Genomic DNA, 26,990 nt, shown 5'->3' with positions numbered 1-26,990 from the left:
ATCCCCCCATATCCCCCTCTGTATCGGTCCTGGACATTGGAAAGGTCCTTAAAGAGGTGTCAGCTGGGAGAGGTTTGGATAGTCAATGGATATCTGTACCTCTGTTTCCTATAGCTCAATTATTTATTGTCGTCTCCTAAGTAAATGTACCAACTAATAGGCCCAAAAGCTGAGATGTATGTTGGGGCGAAGACACAGCAGCAAAGCAGACTATGTAATGTGCTCTTGCTACTCCTTAAGGCCTCTTCTCTGCCCACTGGTCCTTATTTTCTACGGGAAGTTTGCTGCATTCAGGCCAGCCTAGCCTCCCTCTGTTAGGGCCGTCCTTAGAATTTGTCCCTTGTCTATATCCTTACCCATGGCCCTGTGTTCCTCAACCTTCTAGAAACTTTGCACAAAAGGATCAGAACGTCTGGTTTCCTTCCCTCCTCTCTGAAAGAGCAGAAAGAAGGAAGCCAGGGGGCTGTTTCACCATCCCAGCTGATCACACCTAGAGGTAGCTGCGTCCAGAGTGCTCCCTCTGAAAAAATCATGCTCTGCTGTCCTGCCCCAACATCATCCCACTCCTGTCCCATCTCCCCACTTCCATTCCCCTCTCCAGCTCAACAGCTTGCCCATTTCCACTTCCAGCTGCCTTCCTGGCTTCACATGCTCACCTTCTACAATGCCCAGTCCTGCCAAACCCAGCCTGCCACAGGCAACCCGGTGTCAGCAGGAACAGCCTACTTCTCTGTACGCACACACACGTGTGTGTGTGTGTGTGCGCACACGCGCGCCCACTAATGCCATTATAAACTCTTCAAGTGTGCCCACCCCCGTGACACCAAGCACGTCTAATGACTGCTCCCATCTTTAATTAATTATAACTATTTTTTGAGTGCCTACCGTGTGTCAAGCACTCTCCTAATCACTTTACAGGAATTTTATTTAATCCTCAAAACACCACTGCCAGGAGTCAGGGACCATCCTGATTCTGGGAAATCGGAGGAACCGGGAGGTCAACCCCTGCTCAGGGTCACAACTGTGTCACTCCCGCAGGACTTAACAACCAGCATCAACTCTACCGGGCATGAGCCCGGTCAGTTCACAATGGCACTAAACTGCTGTGTCATGATGCAACAGCAGGTTCCCGGGTGAAAGTGAAAGGACCGGAAGAAGGAACCAGGAGACCGTCGCGGTACATTCCGGAAAGGAGGCGGCGAGGGGGAGTGGGGGCTCACACCAAGAGACACGTCCTGGTTATCGTTACTCAGCATTTTGTGGGGGTTCGCTAGGCTGTGGGGCCGTGGTACGGCGGGTCTTTCCGAGAAACCGTAAATGGCCTCTTCTCTGGGCGCGTCCGATTAAGGCCTGGCTGGCCCCTTCCCAGGTGACCCTCTAGATCAGGGGGTGGCCGCCGGCATGCGCCCTTTAGGTCACCGGATGGCCCTCCCGCCTTCCCACTCCCAGGTGGGGTACAGGTGGACGATGCCCAAGGTTTCGAACCCAGACGACTCCCAGGAGCTCGGGCCCGCGCCCGCGCCCGCCCGGCCCCTCCGGCCCCGCCCCCTCCAGCGGTCCCGCCCCCACCCGGCGGCTCCTGGAGGCGGGGCCTAGCCCTGACGCCGGCGCGGGCGCGCCCCCGCCGCACGCACGCCGCGCGCGCCCGCCCGCCCCGCCCACCGTTACTATAAAGGGAAAGCGGGCTGCGAGCTGGCTAAACTCTGTCCGGCCCCTCGGATCCGTGTCCATCGATTGCACTGTCAGGTCGCTCGTCAGACCCCCAGCTGCCAAGATGGTGAAACAGATTGAGAGCAAGGTACGCGTTCCGGGGCATGCCAGGGCGCGGCACGAAGCTCCGGGCAACTGGGGTAGGCGGTGGGCCAAAGGTGGGCAGTCCACCCCTCCGCATCCCTCGGGGAAGGGGACGCGGCGGCTCGGCCTGGCACTGCGGGAAGCCCGGGCCTGGGCGCGTCCGGGACCGTGGAGCGTTCCCTGGAGGAAGGGAGGAGACGGACAGGTTTCCCTGGAGGGCAAGGTCCAGGTGACCCAGTGTGTCTGGAGGATGCACGCGCGCGGAGAGCGCCCGGGAGTCCTCCACTACGCCCCCTCCACCCCTCTTGCCGGGAAGCCGGGATTGGGTAGAGGATGGAAGGAGGCTGCCTTAGGCCCCCCATCTTTATCCGGACACGGGCCTGGGCAAGGAGGTGGAGGGCTTCTTGAAGAAAGCCCGGGCTTGCTGGCCGCCACTCCTTCCTCGTGGAGCCGCGTGATCCACCCGCGCTTTTGGGTGCAGTGAGCTCCCTGGGGAGCGGGTCTAGGCCTGAGACCCCCCCCCCCCGCCCCCGCGAGTCGTAGAGGTGACGCGTGCTGCAGCCGCGTGAAAGGGAAGGTTCCGGGCTGGAGACACCCCCACCCCAACCCCTACGAGTCCGGCTTTAGTAGCCCAGGTGGCGGCAAGGAAGTGAAGTCCGGGCCGCGCCCTCGGGACTCCTCCTCCTGCGACGCAGGGCGTGTTTCCGGCAGCGCTGGCTTTGGAATGACTCAGTCCCCGAGGCTGGGCCCGGGGGCCTCCACTGCCCTACCCATCTGGGATTCTTTCTCGGTTTGTGGGGTTCGCTGGAGCCCGGAGTCCCCTGGGTGCGGCCGCGGCCGGCTATGTGCTTGACGGCGGTTGTGTCCTTTTAGGAATGCCCAAGGCAAAAAGTGTTGCATATATCGAGAGTTATTGCAAACTTAATACTCTCCTGCTCTGAGATTCAGAGCCTGAGTGTCTGGTGTACTGTGCCCCCTCACCCCCGCCCCAAGAAATGTATGCTAATCCAGAGTCAGAAAAGTCAGTGGGAGAAAACTTCCCACCCCAGTAAAGCCGGAAAAGGCGAGTGGAGTGCCCGTACTTGGTTCAGATCTGAGGTTGGCTTCGAGGAATGGAGGTTTCAATGTTAATGGTTCCTTTTTTTCCCTTTTACGATCAAGAAACATAAAGATCATTGCAGGAAATCTGGGAAGAGAGAGATCTGTTTCCTAGAAGCAGCCACAGATAATTGACGTTTTTATTTCTGAGGTGTGTGTTTGTGGTCTCATTTAGCCTGAACTCTTTCTGTGTAATTAGAAGATTTTGGAATCATTTCAATAATTGAAGACATTCTGGACATTTTAGGCAGTTTTCCATGCTTCGATGAATGTTTCTGTTACTGACGCTTTATACAGTGTTGAGGCTGTTTCTTCAGGTTAGGGTCAACATCGATTGTGTATTTAGTTGTGAAGTCGCGTCGACTTGTGACCCCATGGAATGTAGCTCTCTAGGCTTTTCTGTCCATGGGATTTCTTGGGCAAGAATACTGGAGTCGGTTGCCATTTGCTTCTCCAGGGGATATTCCCAACCCAGGGATCAAACCCACATTTCCTGCGTCTCCTGTATTGGCAGGCGGGTTCTTAACCATGAGCCACAGGAAAGCCTGGGGTCAGTATCTACTGAATGACTAATAACAGTCTATGGGGGGGTGGGGGGAGTAAGGGGTGATCCTCTGTAGAGGCTGGCGACTTCTTCAGTAGAATCTCTGAAAACCCATGAAAGGAGTGAAAAATCTTTGGTCTAGCTGATGTGTCTCAGAATCCATACAACTACAAACCAAAAACGGACTGATTCCTGGAGCACAGTCTTTTCAAAATTCAGTCTTTTCCTATTTTAGTGGTCGTATTTAGTTTCCTATTTAGTTGTGACACTTTCCTCCCCTCATTAATGGCAAGATGTACAAGGGTGACAGGAAGTTCATTACTCAGAAAAAGCACTGATCTGGGGTTGTAATCAATGGGTCTTCAGAACTATGACCTAGAGTCAATCAAAAGGTAAGCTGATTTGAATGTTTCTTGTAAATATTGAGTACACTTTCAGTTTTCATCCTGATGGACTAAAATTGGTGCCATTGGTCATCCAAGACAACTGAGGTTTTGGTAGTTTAGAGCCACTGGGGTCTATTTCAGATCCAAGTGGGATACCTAGACTGTAAAAGTAAGGAAGGAAAAATCAACAGTTTGTTCCAAGAATAGCTACTGCCGTTTCTTGAACTCCTAATTTGAACACACAGGCACTTTTACTGAATGCTTTACAAACCACTCTTAGGCTTGTTGATTGTCTTTGGAATGGGTGTGTTTAGGAAAAGAGATGCCGGACGCTACTCTTACTTATCTGCCCCAAATATGAGTGAATTGTTTTGTTTTCAGAACCTTTGTGTCAGTGATGGGGACCTTTATCAATGCTCATTGGTAGTTTCTGGAAGCTAGAAATTATGGTTTGCTTCTTAGTAAGATGATATTGACTCATTTTCAAACTGATGTCTGTTTTAGGCAAACTTAAGTGGCCAGAGAATAGAATTTGTCATGAAGTCTTACCTATACCTGGCTGGTGACTCATGTTCAGTGAAGCCAACATTTATTGCTGAAAGTTATTCTAGATTGAAAGTAACCTCCCCAGGATTTACTGAGAGCCAACCGTGTTCACAAAACCATGCATTCATCTGAGCAGACACTGTCATTCCTTATTTTCTTGTCTTACCTGGATCTTGCAGTAAAGAGTGGCTGGTTTGACCTAAAAAAAATCACATTAGGGAAGGCTTTGAAGGAAATTCATCTGGAAAATATAGGTGGTGGTTTGGAAGGATAATTTCTATACTTCTTACTCTGTGCCCCTACCTTGTCATACCCAAAGGTGTGGGTGTTTGTTTGCATAACTGCAAACAGAAACCATGACCTACTGTCCCAGGGAAACACCATTTGTGAATTGTTTCCCTGAAACATGAGGCAGAAATTATAAATCTAGAGAAATAACTTCAGAGGAATTCGCTTAAAAAATTTTTTTTAATGGTGCTTTATTTACTTTACTTCTTTACTGGACCAGATCTGACCTGATTCTTAGCTTTCAAAGCAAGGGGGTGGTTGTGTGGGTTTTTGATTAAACCAATGTGACTGGCACCTTTTCCCTTGAAAACTGAGACTTCAGATATAGATGTTTGTGTTTTGATTTCTCTTCATGGCCGTGGCTTTGGTCAGCAGCAGCTGACTAATTGTGGTTAAAAATGAGTCCCTTGTTAACTAGAATGTTACGTTGCTAGGGTTACAGTATCAAGACCACTGGTAAATAATTCAGGGAGGTTGGTGGTGAGGAATTTCTTGATCATTTCTGCTGGTGGAATTCTATTCAACAAGCATTGCTTGTGAAAAATAACAAAATTCCCTTCATGAAGAACTAAAACTTTCTTAGTTGGTCAACGATAGAAGCAGAAATTAATGATAAATCAAGAGGAGTATGATCTCAATTCTGGACACTGCATTAAAAAGAATATAAGGATATATGCTTAAAAGTCACCAGTGAGTGTAAGGGTGTGGAGAAGTTATTTTCTTTTCTTTCTTTTTTTTTTTTTTTTTTTTTTTGAGCTTTTGAATGTTCTAACATAGGTAAAATTAGCTTAGTCAAGAAGTTTTAGTTGCAAAATTTTGTGCGTTTGTGACATTCAGTTGAAGAGTGACTCCTTGAATCAATCAATAAGCATTTAATGAATGTCTACTATATACCTAGATTTGATGTGGAAGCACTTTTAATACACGTCTTTATTTTCCTTTCATTTACTTAGTTTGGATGTGGATTAACCAAATAATATGTTGTATTTGTGAAGACATGAATATTGATACACTGTATACATCATACTTGTTTCATTCTTAGCAAGTAACACTACACACCACAGTAGGATTTCTTCAGTTGATTTGCTTGGTTTTCATGTTTTTAATTAAAAAACAGGCCCTGAACACAGGACCTCCACATTGTGCTTTGTGTCCATTTTATCAAGGCTTTTGGAAATGAATGTAATTTCACATCAGCTTTCCTCTCTCCCTCCTTAGTATGCTTTTCAGGAAGCCTTGAACAGTGCAGGAGAGAAACTCGTAGTAGTCGACTTCTCAGCCACGTGGTGTGGGCCTTGCAAAATGATCAAGCCTTTCTTTCATGTAAGTATTAGCCGGCTTCTGCTTTTGTAAGCTGTTTGTTTGGGGTTGGTGGTCACAACACTAGGAAAGAGGTTTTGTTGTTGGATCTTTCATCTAAAGTCATAGCATAACAACTTAATTTAGAACTTAAGTTTGATACATACAGCCCATGGAAGACAACTTTCAAAACTTAATTTGGTTGTCTAAGTGATTTTGTTTTTCTTCAAGTTGAAACATGGGCCCTACTTGAAGCTCAGGAATCAAAATCAGTGTTCTAAATTATTTTATACCAAGAATTTGATTCAGAGAAAATGTCCTTTATGCTTACCTGTCCCTAGTCTAAATATCTGGATCTTTAGTTCCTACTTTTAAGTTTCCATTTAAGAAGCTTAAGTGTGTTGACTGCCACTACCCAGTGGTAAATCTTTGTGGATTTTTTTTTTTTTAATTCTCCAGTCTCTCTCTGAAAAGTATTCCAACGTGGTGTTCCTTGAAGTAGATGTGGATGACTGTCAGGTACGTGGCTAGAAATCCGGAATAATGCTGAACGTTTTGCCTTGCCCTTTCCCTCTGAATTGCACATTGCTCGTTCTCATAAATAAGAAAAACGCTACACCTACCACCCTAGCTAAAAAGTTATTTCAGAACAGGTACTTGTGCCAGTTTTAAGCTGAATTCTAGCTGGCAGGAGCTATGTATATCATATCCTCAAACAAAATCGAGGCATCTATTACCTGACTTTAGTAGTCCTCTTTCTAAAAGCCTACATAGTCTACCTAACAATCCAAGATGCTCAACAAATAGAAACTGAGAAGACCAAACACCAGGGTACCTTGATAGAGAGCTGAGAAAAGAAACATGCTTAACACTTTAGGTCACGCAGACTGTTCTGTGTGCATTGTCGTTCAGTCGCTCATTGCGACCTCGTGGACTGCAGCCCTCCAGACCTCCCTGTCCTTCACCACCTCTCAGAGCATAACAAGTATGAATTCATTTCATCCTTGGTCCTGTCACATTGTCCATTTTACAGACGGGAAAACAAACAGCTTGGCCATAGAGTTACAGGACGTAGCAGAGCTGGGATTTAAACGTGTGTGGGCGGGCTCGCCTAACCTCAGAGGGACCAGAGTGGGTGAGGTACAGAGTGGCAACCAGGGCGCTAGACCTGGGCTCCAGTCCTGGCCCAGCGGCTTCTGCTTTGGGCTCATCCTCGTCTCCTCTGAGCTTTGGTTCCATTGTCCGTGACCAGATCTAATACCTGCCCTACCAGCTTTGTAAGGTTGCTTACTCACTGAGCAAACATGGAAAACTCTAAAGGTCCAGAAGGGTCTATAAAAGGGGGATGTAGCAGGACTTCCTAAGCCTGTGGGCTCCACCCTGTAGCGCATTGCTTATTCCCAGCACATTTCTCATCTCTTGCTGGAAAAACTTCTGGACATAAACTTCACATCCTCTCCAGGAATTCTCTAGTTCCTGCCTTCTATGCCCAGAATGGCTTAGTTCCCTTCCTCTGTGTTCCCCTGGTGTGTTCCGCCCTTCTTTTTCTTGGATTGAATGTTGTGGGATCATGTCCCTTGTTAGCTGTGTGTGCTTGGTAAAGCTCTGTTCTGTGCCTCAGGCTGAGCCTCTGTAAAATCACAACGTTGATGCAGCATCGTAAGGCAGTTGTCAGTATCTTATAAGACCTGTGTGTGTTCAGAGTGGTTGCTGGTACATGATAAGCTCTCAGTGAGCTTAGCTGTGACTATACTGATCTTTGTTTCTGTCCTTCATTATGGTCTGTCAGTTTTTTTTTTTAATCCGAGACCTTGTCTTACCTTTGTTTCCTGTTTACATAGCACACCTGTCGGGCTATAGCAGGTATAGAATGAATGAATTTATATGGTTGTCAAGATAGTTATTCTGATGTGTCCTGGGTTTTTTAAGTAAGAGCAGACAGTATGTGTTTGTGAAAAAATCTTGCTCCCTGTTTTAACCTAATTTTTTTTCTCTTAATCTGGTCACTTTAGCCAGGTACAAATGGCACCTGGAAGGGACTAGAAAGCCCTCTACCTGTATTATGTCATTTCATCCAGCTAGTAACCAGCAGCAGTGTTTTTATCAGCACCCCCACTGCACAGGTGATGAGACTGCAGCACAGAAGGAAGAAGGCCAGAAGCAGAGCCTGGGGATTTGGCCCCTGTAGTACTGTGCCGGGCCCAGGGCAGATGCTCTCTGCCTCAGTCCAGAACCTCTGGGAAGTCTGCGTGTGGAGCAGGCCAAGATGTCCGTATGACAGTCCCTCCTTTAGGCCTGGTGGCATCCTCATCATCAGCCTCAAAGTGTCTAGACCTTAAAATGAGCCTCCCATAAGTGGACCTTTCGCTTTGAGTAACATGTAGTTTTTTTGTTTTTTTTTTTTCATACTCCTAGTGACAACTCGGAGAAGACAATGGCACCCCACTCCAGTACTTTTGCCTAGAAAAATCCCATGGATGGAGGAGCCTGGTGGGCTGAAGTCCATGGGGTCGCTAGAGTCGGACACGACTGAGCAACTCACTTTCACTTTTATGCATTGGAGAAGGAAATGGCAACCCACTCCAGTGTTCTTGCCTGGAGAATCCCAGGGACAGCGGAGCCTGGTGGGCTGCCGTCTATGGGGTCGCACAGAGTCGGACACGACTGAAGCAACTTAGCGGCAGTGACAACTACTCTACCATCTAAGTAGCCTTATCAATCTTTTGCAGCATTAAAAACTGAATTCCAGAACTCTTAGGTTGTCCCATACACATAGTAACAGTCGGTCTGTTCCTACACACCTGGTCAGTCAGCAGAATTCACAAGGGAAGTAATGCAAACAAAAAGCAATTCATTGTCATGCCACGAATTATTCCCCATGGAATTTACAGATTCCAGGAGTGGGTCCTCTGGTTGCTTTGGAACACTGTAGATAAAACCATCTCCTCATTTTGGCTCTAAAAGAATGCAAATGAAAGATAACAGGGATATCATCATTTTGAACATTAGATCATATCATAGATGGGAATGTTTTAGGAATTAGTATTTTTTTATGCAGATAATTGCTGTGCATGAATTCCAAACCCAAGGCACTTAATGTTTATAGTATTTGGGGGGCAAACAGCACCTAGTTTTTATAGAAGAATCTCTAAACACTTGAGCTGGAAGGGATTATCTTTCAGGTGTAATAAATCAAATGGACAGTCAGAAGGCAAACAACTCTGTATGCATAGCAAAGTGTGAATACTACTTTTGCACATCATAGACTGATCTTATTTCCTTAAGAGTAGCCTCTGCTCCCAGGTCTCCAGAGTATGATACTTGTAAGTTAAAAGAAACAAAGTATCTTAGAATGCTATGTCTCCATTTTGATTAGAACAGCCAGGAGTGAGTTGATGAAAGGTGACAAGAGCAGGTTTAAAGGTACGTTGGTCCTCGGTGCTCAGTTGCTTAGTAGTGACAAGTCTTTGTGACCCCATGGACTGTAGACCAGCAGGTTCCATTATCTTGGGATTTTCCAGGCAAGAACACTGGAGTAGGTTTTCATTTCCTTCTCCAGGGGATCTCCCTGACCAAGGGCTCGAACTCACCTCTCTGGTCTCCTGCGTTGGCAGACAGATTCTTTACCACTACACCATGTGGGACAAAATGCTAAACTAGAAACCACCACCAAGAAATTGAATAAGGTAAAATGTAGCCTGGTTACATTTGGTACATGTGTGCTCAGTCATGTCCAACTCTGGTAACCCTATGGACTGCATCCTGCCAGGCTCCTCTGTCCATGGGATTCTCTAGGCAAGAATACTGGAGTGGGTTGCCATTTTTCCTCCAGTGGATCTTCCCAACCCAGGGATTGAACCAGCAACTCCTGCATGGGCAGGCAGAGTCTTTACCATTGAGCCATCTGGGAAGCCCTGTTATACTTAACTAGTAAAAACTAATAAAAAGCTGAGATTGGGTAAACCTATGGTGATGGAGAACAGATCAGGGGTGGGGTGGGGTGGGATAGGGTTTGACCATAAAGGAGCCACTGAGGAGGTTTTAGGGGAATGAGGAAGAGTTGTGTATCCCGATTATGCTGTGACTACATAAATTTGAGATTTTTTTTTAATGGCAGGAAGTTGGGGTGCCATTAGGGATTGGCTAGCTTTGTTTTTAAATGAAGGAAGTGATCAACTCAGGATAAAGGATATTTTTAAAACCACAGCAGTAACTCCTTAATTTTAAAGTGTGCGTGTCTTTTCAAATCCCCACAGGAATGGGTAAATTAGTGCATAGAACAAGTAATAGAAAACAAAAAAAGTAAAACATTCACAGAGGTAATAGAGATCAAATATTAGTTACAGACTACTAACCTTTTGGGGCTTCTCTGGTGGCTTAGTGGTAAAGAATCTGCCTGCCAGTGCAGGAGATGCAACTTTGATCCCTGGGTTAGGAAGATCCCCTGGAAAAGAAATGGCAACCCACTCCAATATTCTTGCCTGGAGAAACCCATGGACAGAGGAGCCTGGCAGGATACAGTCCATGGGGTTGCAAAGAGTCAGATACAACTTAGCAAGTAAACAACAACTAATCTTTACTGAGGTCATTAAAAATCCAGTAAAGCCCATGCTTTCAATGCTGGGAGTAGGGAAGGGCTGATGGATCTGATTACATGCAAAGTCAAACTGGATGTCAAAAATCATGATACATACTGATAAATTGATACATTAGAATTGTGAAGTAGTTTAACCATGTGTATCTAGGGGGGTTAAAATGAATATTCTCATTCCCTTAGCAGCTCTTACTTTCAGGGATGGGGATTGAAGAACACTGTAATATCCCTTTCATACCCAGTGAGAGAATTCTTTACGCTTTAACTAAAAATTTATCATGTAAAGACTTAGACTGCAGTTTTAAGACATAAAACGTATGAACATGATTAAAACACTCAGAAGCTTTCTCAGAAGCATTCGTGTTTTCATGACTCAGCTTATTTTAAGGCAGTTGTACCAGTGCAGGAGTGCCAGGCTCTGACTGGGTGAGGTATCCAGAATCTGAGAACAGGAATGAGACTATCATTTCCATTGACTGGGACCCTGTGTTTTCTGCTCAGCAAGCTTTGGGAGTAGCTTTCTCACCTGAAAGTTGTGATCAGTGTCCAAGCCCTGTTGTCTTTGGATGTAGACTGTCTTGTTTGGTAGCTTCCAGTCTTTCTTGACGGTTATGTTCAGCAGCTAGTTGTGATTCTGATGTGCTCAGGAGAGGAGGTGAGCTCGAGATCCTTCTGCTCCATCTTCCTTATCTCCAAGTCCTGCATGTTCATGCTCTTGGGGGTGATGAAGGTCAGCTGTACCCCCTGTATGTTTCTCTGATTAGAAGTCGTGGAGAGGGTGGCTCACCATTTCGACCCCATTGCCCTTCTAACACCCACCTCTTCTGAGGCTTCTGCCAACTGCTTGCATGAAAGATGATACCCACCTGGTGACTTAAAAGTAAGAGTGAGGGAACTACAGTAAGCAGCTGCTTTTCCAGTGCTAGGAGGAGCCAACCAGTGTTCCCAAATATTCAAGCAGTTCAGAGATTTTTTTTTTTTTTAAAGTACTTACATGAACCAAGCAACCTGTCTAGACCAGATTCATCCCATAGACAACCATTTTTTAATCTTTAACTAAACCAGTCCCCCTGCCCTTCTAATCTTCGGGTCTCCTGGTTGTTCATGCCTGCTGAGTTGCTCAGTCGTGTCTAATTCTATGTGACCCTATGGGCTGTAGCCTGCCAGGCTCCTCTGTTCATGGGATTCTCCAGGCAAGAATACTGGAGTGGGTTACCATGTCCTCCTCCAGGGGACCTTCTGAATCCAGGGCACAAACCCACGTCCCTTGTGTCTCCCCCATTGGCAGGTGGGTTCTTTACCACTAGCACTATCTGGCGGAGAAGGCAATGGCACCCCACTCCAGTACTCTTGCCTGGAAAATCCCATGGATGGAGGAGCCTGGTAGGCTGCAGTCCATGGGGTCGCTAAGAGTCGGACACGACTGAGTGACTTCACTTTTCACATTCATGCATTGGAGAAGGAAATGGCAACCCACTCCAGTGTTCTTGCCTGGAGAATCCCAGGGACGGGGGAGCCTGGTGGGCTGACGTCTGTGGGGTCGAACAGAGTCGGACACGACTGAAGTGACTTAGCAGCAGCAGCAGCAGCAGCACTATCTGGGAAGCCTGGTCTCTCCTGATTACTCACCCTCAAGGTCCTAACCTTGACATGTGCAGCTCACTATCTTCCTGTCAACTCTCCACCCCATTTTTCATCCTGAATTACTGGAATTGGTACAATTAAAATGTTATGATCTTCATTATGGTTTTAAACAAATGTTCTTGCTAATTTCCACGTAACTCTTGCTTTCAGGAAGTATTTGGTGCCTGGATGTACAAGGCATTCAGTACGTTCCTAGCCATTTTATTGCAGCCTTTACTGCCCTGTGCTGCCTGGTGTGCAGTGCTTAAAGGTTATCAGGAGAAGAACCACACTTGTCTGCCACCCTTCCTGCCCAAACTAGCAACAGTACACGTGCGATTTCATAAAGATGTAAAGCCACACTTTTCTTCCAGTCTCAGAGGAAGAGGTGAAGTTAGGCTGCTTCCATTGACTGGTGGCTCAATCTCAGGGCCGCTCCGTTTTTAACTCCTGTGTTCCTCATTGCCAGATCCCTGGCTAGAAGACACCATGGTATTTGTACCAACCTTGCTTTCCTGTGAAAGTTCTTTGGTCTCTATTCTTCACAGCTTTTGCTAACCACGTAGTTAAGAGTACATGGTTCTTTCTGCATTTCTCTCCCTACCCTCTTTGAGTGCTGACCTGATGTTTTGAATCCCTAATGGACCTGTTCACTTGACACTCTAGTCCAAAACATTTTCATGGAATCTTCCCCCGAAACCTAGTGTGAATAAGGTGTGGAGAGTGAGGGGTGGTAAAAGCAGAAAAGTCTGTGTGGAGCTGTCCTGTAGGTTACCAAGACTTTCTTCTTGAACAAGTCCTTTGTAAACAAGTTGTCCCTCTCGCTAACGCTGAACTTTAGCCTATGATCATCATCTACGTACCTCACTTCAAGAAAACAGAATAATCTCTTAAACTGTTTGAGTCACTGTATAGTATCTGAGGCTAGTATCTCTCCAAGATGAGAATACATATTTTAAAATTTTAATTGAGAGTATAACCAATTCGGCTTTTGTGCCACTGTATCATTGTATAGGCATGTAAACATTGACACGATGCCCTAATGTTGAGTTCTGGGTATGTAACAGGAAAAAGAATCTGGTTTTAGATCACAGGTGTCATAGCTCAATACTCAGTCTTGTTTTTATCTTCTTGCTATACCTCTCTTCCCCTCAGGATGTTGCTGCAGAGTGTGAAGTCAAATGCATGCCAACCTTCCAGTTTTTTAAAAAGGGACAGAAGGTAGGTACATCTGACCTTGAAAACCAGCTGGGTAACAGGCTAGTGTGGCATATAAACAAACAAGGGACTTACCTTTCACATTGGGAAGCACATCCCCATTTTTTCCTTTTAAGAATATTTAAATGTGTCATTCTTCATTAAGTACATAATGAGACACCTTATTGTTAATTAATCTCTGTTAAATCACAGGGATTTGCTGATTAATCCCTGTGATTGGTACTTCATATTTATATCACAATGCATTTATCTTTGTTCAGAGGTATTTGTATAGAAAAATTGAGCCTTGACTTTTGAGGGTGGGTTTTGTTGTTTTTAAACTTAACTGAGTGTTATCCATGGATGTATAAGTATATACTTCCTGTCTTCCCCAGACCCATTCTGTGGTCGTATCTGATACACAAAATAGGCATGCAATGCTACATCTAATGGCAATTCAATATTCTCTCAACAGGTGGGTGAATTTTCTGGAGCTAATAAAGAAAAACTTGAAGCCACCATTAATGAATTAATCTAATCATGTTTTCTGAAGACATGACCAGCCATTGGCTGTTTAAACTTGTAATTTTTTTTTTATTTACACAAAGGAAAGATCAAGTATGAAGATTATATACCTTACTGCCATCTGATAGGTGACAATAAAATATTAACTCTACACTTTTTAAAACTGTCTCATGCCTTTACCTAGTTTTCAAAATAAATGAAAACCGGCCATTTGATGGTATTTAACGTCCTAGTTACTTTCATATGTTCTTGATTCTTTCTTGGTAAATTTGTAGGCCACTGGTTTAAGGGTTTTTTTGTGTGAATTTCTAGAAAAATCTTACTGAGGGCAATGCACAGATAACAGTAGTATGTTAAAATTCTGTTTTTGGTTTTTTTTTTTTTAATTTATGCACAGAGAAAGTATTTTATATCTCCTGTGTTCTCTGAATGATCCTTATGACCAAAATTGATATCTGCCCATGAAGGAATTGTTTATCTCTGATTTGAGATTTCCTGTCTCAGGTTACAATAAGCTGCCAACTTTGGTAACAGTCCTATTACCAGTTAGGAATTTTTCATAGGTGGTTCACCAGGGAGCTCCTTGTGAGCAAACATTACAGTGGGAATTTTGATTCTAAGTAAGAAACTGGCTTTATAGGCCAGATAGAAGTTCCGACCTAAGTGGCAAAGAGTGTGGACGTTACCGTTTATTTCATTCAAAGAACAATTGTTTCTTTGTTCTAGACACAGCAAAGGGCTGAGGAATGCTGGCAGAAACAGTTTTTAAATTTGTACAGTAAAAAATAATCATAGAATTAAATCATATGCCTCTTACCATCCTTAAAATTTAATCTTGGCAACAGTCCTATGAAGTAGGCACTGTCCTCCCCATTTCCCAGTGAGGAAACCAGCAAAGAGGCTGAATAGCACCACACTAGTCAGTGGCTGATCAGAGATCGGAACCAAACAAGCCTAGAGGACAAATGCTCAACTATTACCCTGCCACCCTATACATTCTAGAAGGCAAACGAATGACTGATACACTGGTATGTACTATGCGTGCGTGCTCAGTCTCTTCAGTTGTGTTTCTTTGCGACCCTATGGGCTGCAACCTGCCAGGCCCCTCTCTCCATGATTCTCCAGACAAGAATACTGGAGCGGGTTTCCAGGTCCTCCAGGGGATCTTCCTGACCCCGGGATCAAACCTGTGTCTCCTGCATTGGCAGGTGGGTTCTTTATCACTAGCACCACCTGGGAAACCTCATATACTGAGGCCAAAACAAATGGGCACAGATGATGGAGAGGTGAGAGAGAAAGTGACTCAACATTTAGGAAAGACAATCCGAGGACTCCTACAAGCAGGATTCCAAGGTCAAGAACCAGGTTTTTGGGGTTGAACAAATGGGTGGTTGGGGTGCCAGGTAATGAGTAAGGTGGGGATTGGAGGAGGCAGGTCAGGTTCTCTTGGGACATGTTAAGACATGCTTTTGTGGTGTACATTTAAGATGAATGATTTCATGCAGACTGCTAGGTACTGGTCTGGACTACAATAGGAATTTGAAAGACATCATAATGTAGATGGCTAAGAACAGATGTACGGGAACATCCAGGATAGAGCATCCAGAGGAGAAAAGGCTCAAAACATCTTGATGAGCTCTCAACATTTAGAGCGAGTAGAGTGGGAACCAAGAAAAGACAAAGGAAGCCAGAGGGAAAGGAGGAAACACAAGAAGGTTGTTTTTTTTTAACCCCTAAAGCAAAAAGAACATTTCAGAAAGGAAGGTGTGTTAACTATCAAGTGCTGCTGTGAGCCTAAGATGACTGGAAAATGCAGAGTGATTGTGACAGTTCTTAAGGAAGAACAGGGATGGGAGCCAGGGTGGTGAGACCTGGAAAGTGAGTGAGCAGAAGTGACTTTTAATAGCCATCCCGAGCAAAGTCAGCAAAGTGCCCAAGGATGATTGTTGCAGCAGCGTTGTTTACAGCAGCATGAAACTGGATCCCTGTCAGTACAGAAAGTGTTAAATCCAATATGATAAGTCCTTTCTAGGTAATAGAGGATGTGAAATAAAGTCCATATTTATGGCAAGGCAAGGAGAATTTAAACGTAACAATTCTCGGACCTTTGGCCTCCTCTCCCCTCTCTGCATCATGTATTGGCCAAACCTCCCCCATCAGTAGGGATACCTGCAGAACCGTAAAGAGCAACATTGTAGCATCAATTAGACAACTCCTTAAAAGATAACATTCTTCTTGTAAAGGGTCACATGACCCAACACTTACGGGTCATGTGGTCCTTAAATATGAATTATGTAAACTATCAGTAATCATTTAATACAGCCTCTTCAATAAGTGGAGCTAGGAAAACAATGGCTACATGTAAAAGCATATTAGAACACTTCCTAACACCACATAAAAAATAAACTCAAAATGGATTAAAGACCTAAGTGTAAAGCCAGAAACTATAAAAACTCTTAAAGAAAAACATAGGCAAACACTGACATAAATCACAGCAATATTCTCTTTGACCCACCTCCTAGAGTAATGGAAGTAAAAAGCAGGACCTAACTAAAAAAACTTGCACAGCAAAGGAGACTATAAGCAAGATGAAAAGAATGGGAGAAAATGGGAGAAAACAATTGCAAATAAAACAACTGACAAAGGATAATCTCCAAAGTACACAAGCAGCTCACTCAGCTCACTACCAGAAAAACAACCCCTCACTACCAGAAAAACAACCCCTCACTGCCAGAAAAACAACCCAGTCAAAAAAGAGGCAGAAGATCTAACAGACGTTTCTCCAAGGAAGACATACAGATGGCCAACAAACCCAAAAAGATGCTCAGTACCACTACAGTAGAGAAATGCAAATCAAAACTACAATGAAGCATCTCACACTGGTCAGAACGGCCATCATTAAAACAATCTACAAACAATAAATGGTGGAGAGGGTGTGGAGAAAAGGGAACACTCCTGCATTGGTGGGAATGTATATTTATAGTCACTATGGAGTGATTGATACAGTATGGAGATTCCTTTAAAAACTAGGAATAAAACTACCTTATGACCCAGCAATCCCACTACTGGGTACATACACTGAGAAAGACGCATGCACTTCAGTGTTCATACAGCACAATTTACAATAGCTCAGACACAGAAGCAACCTAGATGTCCATTGACAGATGAATGGACAAAGAAGTTATATAAAATGGAATGTTACTCAGCCATCAAAAGTCAGTGAGGTGAATGAACTTAGAGCCTGTTACACAGAGTGAAGCAAGTCAGAGAAAGGAAAAAAAACATTTTGTATATTAACGCAGCTTGCCTGGTGGCTCAGACGGTAAAGAAGCCGCCTGCAATGCAGGAGACCTGGGTTGGGAAGATCCACTGGAGAAGGCAATGGCAACCCACTCCAGTATTCTTGCCTGGAGAGTTCCATGGACACAGGAGCCTGGCGGGCTACAGTCCGTGGCATCACAAAGAGTGCACACAACTGAGTGTACTCACTTCAATTCATGGAATCTAGAAAACATGGAATTAATAAACCCATTTGCAGGGCAAGAGACACAGACATAGAGAACAGACTGGACACAGTGAGAGGAGGAGAGGATGGGACAAATTGAGAGAGTAGCATTGACATGTATACACTGCCACATGTGAGAGAGAGAGCTAATGAGAAGCTGCTGAAGAACACAGCTCAACTCGGTGCTCTGTGACAACCAAGAGGGGTGGGGTCGTGTGTGCTTGTGGCTGGTTGCAGTTGTATGGCAGAAGCCAATGCAATATTATGAAGCAATTATCCTCCAATTAAAAATAAAATTTAAAAAATACGTCATTTAATGTACAGCCCTCTGTCTCAAAAAACTTACAAACTATGTCGACTTCTAACTGGTAGAACAGGTTTTGGCATTTTCTTAGATGCTTTTTCTGGGTTGTAAGTCTCAAATTTGGCTCAAAAATTTTTCCAATAGTTTCTTAGATTAACTGATTAGTCAATTCATTTATTAATTCAATTCATTAATTTTTCACCAGCAAGAATGAAATATTAATACAAAATAGGAAAATTTCAAAGTCAGTGGGTGAAAAAAAGTTACAGAATATGAACAATACAGAACAGTACAATTTTATTTGTATAAATAATAAGACATGCTAGATATCTCTAGGTCCATCTAAGTGTAAATTAACATGAGAAGATCTTGAAGGAAACATAGTTTCTAATTAATCACAGCAGTCACTTCTAGAGAGAATAGGTAGAGATTGATGGGTTTTAGTTTAATCTGTAAATGTATTTTTCATAGTAAGAATGTACTCATACTTTATTTAAAAGTTAAAAAATTTTAGTAAGTAGATTAAAAAGATGAGGAAGCAGGGTCTGTAGAACTCATGCAAAAATTTCTCTAAAGGCAAGCTGAGAGACCCAGCTAATGCGTTATTGACCAGAGATGTTTCAATATTCACGTACATAACAAATTGCTGGCCACAGGTGTTAGTTTCTGCAAAAATCCTCCAGTGAATAATGTGTTAATAGCATTGTGTGTATAAGACAGTGGGTTGCTAGTATGCAAATGGAAATGATACCAAAGTAGAGATCAATTTTATGGGAAAAAGGAGAACTGAGAAAGGGAATTATTCCTTGTGTAGTCAAGAAAGAACTGGGGAAGGTGTGGAGCTTTCAGAAGACAAGATGGAAGAGCTGGACAACCCTGAGTTCACCTCCTCTCATGGGTGCACCAAAATCACAACTAACTGCTGAACAACTATTGATGAAAAAGATTGAAATCTACCTAAAAAAGATGTTCTACATCCAAAGACATAGAGAAGAAACCACGAGACAGTAGTGGGGGTACGCTTGCAGTATAACCAAATCCCACACTACCCAGGTGGGTGACCCGTGATCTGGGGAATTACCACAAAATAGACCTTCTCCCACAGAAGTGACAGCTGCACTTCTCTGGTGGTGCAGTGGGTAAGAGTCCGCCTGCCAGTGCAGGGGACACAGGTTCGATCCCTGGTCTGGGAAGACTCCACATGCTGCAGGGAAACTGAGCCTATGCACCTTAGAGGCTGCAAGCTACAACCAATGAAACCCACGCACCTAGAGTTTGTGCCCCACAATAAAAGAAGCCACTGCAAGAAGCCCACTCACAGCAACTCGAGAAAGCTCTCGTGCAGCAAGAAGACCAAGGACAGCCATAAACAACCAATGTTTTAAAAAAATAAGTGAAAGCTCTGAGTCCCACACCAGGCTCCCCAGCCTAGAAGTCTGGCATCAGGAGAAGGAGCCCCCAGAACCTTTGGCGTTGAAGGCCAGCAGGACTTGCAGGAGCTGCAAAGGACTGGAAGAAACAGAGACTCCTCTCTTGGAGGACACACACAGTCTCACATACACCAGGTTCCGGGACAAAAGCAGCAACTCCATAGGAGCCTGGGCCAAACCTACCTGCTTGTCTTGGAGAATCTCCTGGGGAGGTAGGGGGGAGCCTCTGTGGCTCTCCCTGGGGTCAGAAAGTCTGGTGGAGGGGCCTTCATGAACTCTAGCTGGAGGCAGACATTTTAGGTCCTTGGCACAGAGACCTGGCCCCACCTAACAGCCTGTACACATGGACATCACCAGAAGGTCAACACCAAAATCAGATTGTATTCTTTCCAGCCAAAGATGGAGAAGCTCTATACAGCCAGGAAAAATGACCAGGAGCTGACCATGGCTCAGCTCATGAGCTCCTTATTGCAAAATTCAGACTCAAATTGAAGTAAGTAGGGAAAACTACAAGGCATTCAGTTATGACCTAAATCAAATCCCTTACGACTGTACACTGGACGTGACAAATAGATCCAAGGGATTAGATCTGGCAGACAGAGTGCCCGAAGAACTACAGATGGAGGTTCATAACGTTGTGCAGGGGACAGTGACCAAAACCACCCCCAAGAAAAAGAAATGCAACAAGGCAAAATGGTTATCCAAGGAGGTCTTACAAATAGCTGAGAAGAGAAGAGAAGTGAAAGGAAAAGGAGAAAAGGAAAGATATATCCCTCTGAATGCAGAGTTCCAAAGAATAGCAAGGAGAGATGAAAAAGCCTTCTTAAGTGAATAATGCAAAGAAATAGAGGAAAACAATAGAATGGGAAAGACCGGAGATCTCTTCAAGAAAATTAGAGCTATAGATGGAACACTTCATGCAAAGATGGGCACAATAAAGACAGAAACAGTATGGACCTAAAGAAGCAGAAGATATTAAGAAGAGGTGGCAAGAATACACAGAAGAACTATACAAAAAAGGTCTTAATGACCCAGATAACCACGATGGTGTGGTCATTCACCTAGAACCAGACATCGTGGAGTGTGAAGTCAAGTGGGCCCTAGGAAGCATTACTATGAACAAAGTTAGTGAAGGTGATGGGATTCCAGCTGCACTATTTCAAATCCCAAAAGATGCTGCTGGTCAAGTGCTGCACTCAATATGCCAGCAAATTTGGAAAACTCAGCAGTGGCCACAGGACTGGAAAAGGTCAGTTTTCATTCCAATCCCAAAAAAAGGCAATGCCAAATAATGTTCGAACTACCGCACAATTGTTCTCATTTCATGTAAGAGCAAGGTAATGCTCAAAATCCTTCAATTTATGCTTTAACAATATGTGAACTGAGAACTTTCAGATGTACAAGCTGAATTTAGAAAAGGCAGAGGAACCAGAGATCAAATTGCCAACATCCATTGGATCATAGAAAAAGAGAATTCCAGAAAAACATCTGCTTCATTGACAACACTAAAAACTTTGTATGGATCACAACAAACTGTGAAAAATTCTTAAAGAGATAGTAATATCAGACTAACCTACCTGCCTCCTGATATACCTGTATGCAGGTTAAGAAGCAACAGTTAGAACTAGACACGGAACAACAGACTAGTTCCAAATAGGGAAAAGAGTACATGAAGGCTGTATATTGTAACCCTGCTTACTTAACTTCTATGCAGAGTACATCATGCAAAATGCTGGGCTGGATAAAGCAAAGCTGGCGTCAAGACTGCAGGAAGAAATATCAAGAACCTCAAATATGCAGATGACACCACCCTTATGGCAGAAAGTGAAGAGGAACTAAAGAGGCTCTTGATGAAGGTGAAAGAGGAGAGTGAAAAAGCTGGCTTGAAACTCAACATTCAAAAAACTAAGGTCATGGCATCCGGTCCCGTCACTTCATGGCAAACAGAAGGGGAAAACATGGAAGCAGTGACGTTTTATTTTCTTGGGCTCCAAAATCACTGCAGATGGTGACGTCAGCCATGAAACTAAAAGATGCCTGCTCCTTGGAAGAAAAGCTATGACAAATCTAGATAACATATTAAAAGCAGAGGCATCACTTTACCAACAAAGGTCTGTCTAGTCAAAGCTTTGGTTTTTCCAGCAGTCATGTACAGATATAAGAGTTGGACCATAAAGAAGGTTGAGTGGCAAAGAATTGAATTGTGGTGCTGGAGAAGACTCTTGAGAGTCCCTTGGACAGTAAGGAGATCAAACCAGTCAATCCTAAAGGAAATCAACCCTGAATATTCACTGGAAGGACTGGTGCAGAAGCTGAAGCTCCAATACTTTGGCCACCTGATGCAAAAAGCTAACTCACTGGAAAAGACCCTGATGCTGGGAAAGATTGAGGGTAGGAGAATGAGATGGTTGGATGCATCATCAACTCAATGGGCCTGAGTTTGAGCATGCTCCAGGAGATAGTGAAGGACACGGAAGCCTGGTGTGCTGCAGTCCATGGGGTTGCAAAGAGTCAGACATACTCAATAACAACAAGAATAACAATACAATAACAACAACAATAACAATAACAACAACAGCCTGTAAGCTCTGCTGCTGGGAAGCCTCAGACAAAACAACCAACAGAGCAGGAACACAGCCCCACTCATCAGCAGACAGGCTGCTTAAAGACTCATTGAGCCTACAGCCACCTCTAGATATGCCTCTGCCCATCAGGGCCAAAACCCAGATCTACCTACCATTTGGCAGGCACCAAAAGCAAAGAAACTATGACCCACAAGCCTGCAGAACTGAGTCTGCAAACCCAGATCAGTATCTACCCTGGGACCAGCTGGTTCCTAGCCCTTGCATGACAGAATGGGAGTGTACTGCTGGGAAACAGGACATTCCCTACGGAGGGCCACTTCTCCAAGGTTGAGAAATGTAACTAAGCTACTACATACATAAAAATACAAACAGAAATTTAAACAAGATGAGATGGCAAAGGAAGATATTCTAGATGAAAGAACAAGGTAAAACCCCAAAAGAACAATTTAGTAAAATGGAGAGAGCCTATCTTCCTGAGAAGGAGTTCAGAGTAATGATCACAAAAATGATCCCAAAACTTGGGCAAAGAATGGATGCACAGAGTAAGAAGTGAGAAGTTTTTAGTAAAGAGTTAGAAAATGTAGAGAACCACCAAAAAGAGTTGCAAATACAATAACTGAATTTAAAAAATACACTAGAAGGAGTCAATAGCAGAAATAAAAGAGGCAGAAGAAGAAATCTGCAAGCTACAGTGTGATGGAAATCACTGCCACACACAGAATAAAGAAGAATGAAAAGAAATGAGAACAGTTTAAGAGACCTCTAGAACAATGTCAAAAGCACCAATATTTGCATTATAGGGGTCCCAAAGGGAGAAGAGGGAGAGAAAGGGCCCGAGCAAATACTGGAGAGATAATAGCTGAAAACTGCCCTAACTCGGGAAAGAAAACAGTCACCTAAGTCCAGGAAGTACAGAGAGTCCCACACAAGATAAACCCAAGAAGGAACACGCCAAGACTCATATTAATCAAATGGACAAAAAGACAAAGGAAATATTAAAAGCAACAAAGGAAAAGTAACAAATAACATACAAGGGAACTCCCATAAGGTTAGCAGTTGATTTCTCAGCAGAAACTCTGCAGGCCAGAAGGGAGTGCCACAATATATTTAAAGTGATGAAAGAGAAAGACCTGCAACCAAAAATACTCTACCCAGAAAGGCTCGTATTCAGATCTGATGAATCCCAAAGTTATGAGATTTAGAAATCAACTAGAAGAAAAAACTGCAAAAACAAAAGCATATGGAGGCCAAACAATATGTTATGAAACAATCACTGCATCACTGAAGAAATCAAAAGAGGAAATGATTTTGATACAGACAAATGAAAATGAAAACATAATAATCCAAAATGTATGAGACACAGCAAAAGCAGTTCTAAGAGGGAAGTTTCTAGTGTATAAGCTCACCTCAGGAAAGAAGAAAAATCGCAAATAAAAAACCTAACCTTACAATTAAAGCAACTAGAGAAAGAAGAACAAACAAAATATAAAGTTAGTACAAGTAGAGAAATCACAACCCTCAGAGCAGAAATAGAGACACAGGAAACAACAGAAAATCAATGAAACTAAAAGTTGGTCCTTTGAAAAGTTGAACAAAACTGATAAACCTTTAGCCAGACTCATCAAGAAAACAAGGGAGAGGGCTCAAAGCAATAAAACTAGAAATGAAACAGGTGAGGTTACAACAGACACCACAGAAATACAATAAGAAGACCATAAGGGACTATAAGCAACTATATGCCAGTAAAATGGACAATCTAGAAGAAATGCACAAATTCTTAGAAAAGTGCAATCTTCAAAGACTGAGCCAGGAAGAAATAGAAAATATGAACAGACCAATGAAAACTTCTGAAATTAACACTGTGATTCAAAAACTCCCAAGAAACCAAAGTCCAAGGTCAGAGGACTTCACAGGCACATTTATTGAACACTTAGAGATGTGTAAACACCTATCCTTCTGAAACTATACCAAAAAATTGCAGAGAAAGGAATATTTATGAACTCATTCTATGAGGCAATTGTAACCCTTATTCCCAAACCAAACAAAGATACCACACACACACACACACAAAATTATAGGCCAATATCACGGATGAACAAAGACACATCTGTAGTCAATTAATCTACAATAAAGAAGGCAAGAATATAAAATGGAGAAAAAACCAGTCTGTTCAATAAGTAGTGTTGGGGAAACTGCATGATGACATGTGAAAAAAAAGAAATTAGAGCATTCTCTAACAACATGCACAAAATAAACTCAAAATGAATCCAAGACCTAAATGTAAGGCTGGACACTATAAAACTCAGAGGAAAATACAGGCAGAACACTCTTTGACATAAATCACAGCAATATTTCTTATGATCCACCTCCTAGAGTAATGAAAATAAAAGCAAAAATAAACAAATAAGACCTAATTACATTTAAAACCTTTTGGACAAGAAAGGAAACCACAAACAGAATGAAAGGACAATCCACAGAATGGGAGAAAATATTTGCAAACAAAACAACTGACAATGGATTAATCTCCAAAATATACAAACAGCTCGTGCAGTTGTATTTCAAAAAATATCAAACAACTCAATCAAAAAAAAGCGGGGGGGGGGGGGGGGGGGCAGAAGATTTAAACAGACATTTCTTCCTCTAAAAGACATACAAATGGCCAAAAGGCACATGCAAAGATGCTCGACCTCACTATCAGAGAAATGCAAATCAAAACTACAATGAGGTATCACCTCTTGCTGGTTAGAATCACCATCAAAAAGTCTACAAACAATAAGTGCTGGAGAAGGTGTGGAGAAAACGGAACCTTCCTATAATGTTGGATCCAGCAATCCCACTCCTGGGCATATATCCAGAGAAAACCATAATTTGCCAAAATACATGCACCCCAATGTTCATTGTAGCACTATTAATAATAGCTATGACATGGAAGAAACCTAAATATCCTTGACGGATGAACAGTTAGAGATGTGGTATACACGCACAATGGAATATTACTCAGCCATAGAAAAGAATGAAATGCCATTTGTCACAACATGGATGGACCTAGAGATGATCATACCGATTGAAGTAACAAAGAGAAAGACAAACACCATATGATATCACTTATATGGGGAATCTAATTTTAAAAGATCATGTAAGTGAACTTATTTTAAAAACAGAAACAGACTCAGATTTTTAAAACAAAGTGATGGTTACCAAAGGGGAAATGTTGGGGGAGAGATAAATTAAGAGCTTGGGATTAACATACACACAATACTGTATATAAAGTAGACAACTGACAAGGACCTACTGTATGGCACAGGGAACTCTACTCAACGTTCTGTAATAACTTTTTATATGGCAAAAAATCTGAAAAAGAATGAAAAATGGAATCACTTTTCTGTATATCTGAAACTAATATAATATTATAAATCAACTCCAATAAAATTTTTTTTTAATTCATGAGGACCTAAATATATAAAGCCAATATATATTTTGGAGAAATGACAGCAATGTAATAACAGTAGGGAACTTTAACACTCTGAGTATGTCAGTGAGTAGAATAGACAAAAAAAATAAGGAAACATTGGCCTTTAATGCCATATTAGACCAGACAGACCTGACATATAGTAACATTCCATCCATAACAGAATACATGTTGGTAAAGGGCACTTAAACAGTCCTCAGGATAGATAATATGCAAGGCCACAAATCAAAGCTTTTTAAATTTAAGGAGACTGAAATTTATCAAGTATCTTTTCTGACTATAATGGTATGAGTTTAGAAACCAATTACAAGAAGAAAACCAGAATATTCACAAATACACAGAGATTAAACAATATGCTATTGAACAACAATGAAACAAATAAAAAACTACCTTGTGACAAGTGAAAATGGAAATACAACATACCAAAACCTACATGATGCAGCAAAAGCAGTTTTAAGACAAAAGTCCATAGTAATAACAACTACTTCAAGAAACAAGAAAATTCTCAAATAACTATACACCTCAAATAAAGAATAAGCAAAGCCCAGTGTTAGCAGAGAGAAGGAAATAAAGAGCAGAAATAAATGAAATAGAGACTAAAAAGACAATAGAAAAAAAGAAAAGGAAACCAATAGATAGTTATTTGAAAAGATAAATTGACAAAACTTTAGCTAGATGCAACAAGAAAAAGAAAACTCAAAATCGATAATGAAAGAAGAGACATAACAACTGACGCCACAAAATGTAAACTGATATAGCCACTATGGAAGACAGTATGGAGATTTCCTTAAAAAAACTAGGAATAAAGCCACCGTGCGACCCAGCAATACCACTTTCTAGGCATATAACCTGAGGAAACTAAAATGGAAAAAGACACATGTACCCCAATATTCCTTGCAGCACTATTTACAATAGCTTGGACATGGAAGCAACCTAGATGTCCATCAAAAGATGAATGGATAAAGAAGTTGTGGTACATATATACAAAGGAATATTACTCAGCCATAAAAAGGAATGCATTTGAGTCAGTTCTAATGAGGCAGATGAACCTAGAGCCTATTATACAGAGTGAAGTAAGTCGGAAAGAGAAACAAATATCCTATATTATGGAATGTATGGGACATATATATGGAATCTAGAAAGATGGTACTGATGAGCCTGTTCGCAGGACAATGGAGAAGCCGACATAGAGAACAGATTTATGGACAAGGGTGGGGGACAAGGAGAGGGTGAGATGAATGGAGAGAGAAGCATGGAAGCATATACACTAACATGCAAAACAGCCCCTTCAAAGATCATGGCCTTGTCATGTCAAAGGGGTTTGGGTAACTCAATGAAGCCATGGGCCGTGCCGTGCACCCTAGATGGACAAGTCAGGGCACAGAGTTCTGACAAAACGTGGAGGGCACGGCAAACCACCCCAGTATACTTTCCATGAAAACCTCATGTACTGTATAAAAGACCAAGAAGATATGACATCAAAAGATGAGTCCCCCAGGCCTGAAGGTGACCAACATGCTAGTGGGGAAGAGTGGAGAATTACCAGTCTCTCCAGAATGAATGAAGTGGCTGGGCCAAAGTGGGTACGATGCTCAGTTGTGGATGTGTCTGGTGATGAAAGTAAAATCCAATGCTGCAAAGAACAGTATTGCATAGGAACCGGGAATGAGGTCCATGAATCAAGGAAAATTGGACATGGTCAAGCAGGAGATGGTAAGAATAAACATCGACATCCTAGGAATCAGAAAACTAAAATGGATGGGAATGGCCAAATTTAACTCAGAAGACCATTATATCTACTAC

The 26,990-nt window shown here is 42.8% G+C and overlaps 1 protein-coding gene and 1 long non-coding RNA gene across 3 annotated transcripts; one reads left to right on the top strand and one right to left on the bottom strand.

The window, feature by feature from the left end:
* The first annotated feature begins 1,638 nt into the window (after nt 1-1,638).
* On the top strand, nt 1,639-14,114 carry TXN (thioredoxin). Its single transcript, XM_019966705.2, has 5 exons — nt 1,639-1,798; nt 5,875-5,979; nt 6,415-6,474; nt 13,328-13,393; nt 13,845-14,114. Exons 1-5 carry the CDS (start codon nt 1,775-1,777, stop codon nt 13,905-13,907), a joined length of 318 nt encoding a protein of 105 aa, XP_019822264.1. The 5' UTR covers nt 1,639-1,774; the 3' UTR covers nt 13,908-14,114.
* On the bottom strand, nt 3,015-13,311 carry LOC109563334 (uncharacterized). Of its 2 annotated transcripts, none has more exons than XR_011568195.1 (2): nt 8,757-13,311; nt 3,015-6,039 (listed from the first exon to the last, which is right to left on the bottom strand). It is a non-coding gene; the product is annotated as an uncharacterized lncRNA (long non-coding RNA). The 2 variants fall into 2 exon arrangements; XR_002181333.2 differs by having other exon boundaries at nt 3,015-3,983.
* Nucleotides 14,115-26,990: the final 12,876 nt, after the last annotated feature.

This window comes from Bos indicus, chromosome 8, assembly GCF_029378745.1.
Source record: "Bos indicus isolate NIAB-ARS_2022 breed Sahiwal x Tharparkar chromosome 8, NIAB-ARS_B.indTharparkar_mat_pri_1.0, whole genome shotgun sequence".
In the NCBI taxonomy this organism is placed as follows: Eukaryota; Metazoa; Chordata; class Mammalia; order Artiodactyla; family Bovidae; genus Bos; species Bos indicus.
Note: the sequence above shows the minus strand (reverse complement) of the source record. Positions and strands in the feature narration are given on the sequence as shown.

What these genes read in the sequence shown, in the direction of transcription:
- TXN (XM_019966705.2), top strand. Translation starts at nt 1,775, where the DNA reads ATGGTGAAACAGATTGAGAGCAAG. An exon ending in TGATCAAGCCTTTCTTTCAT is followed by an intron (nt 5,980 to 6,414) that starts GTAAGTATTAGC and finishes TTAATTCTCCAG; the next exon opens with TCTCTCTCTGAAAAGTATTC. An exon ending in TAGATGTGGATGACTGTCAG is followed by an intron (nt 6,475 to 13,327) that starts GTACGTGGCTAG and finishes TCTTCCCCTCAG; the next exon opens with GATGTTGCTGCAGAGTGTGA.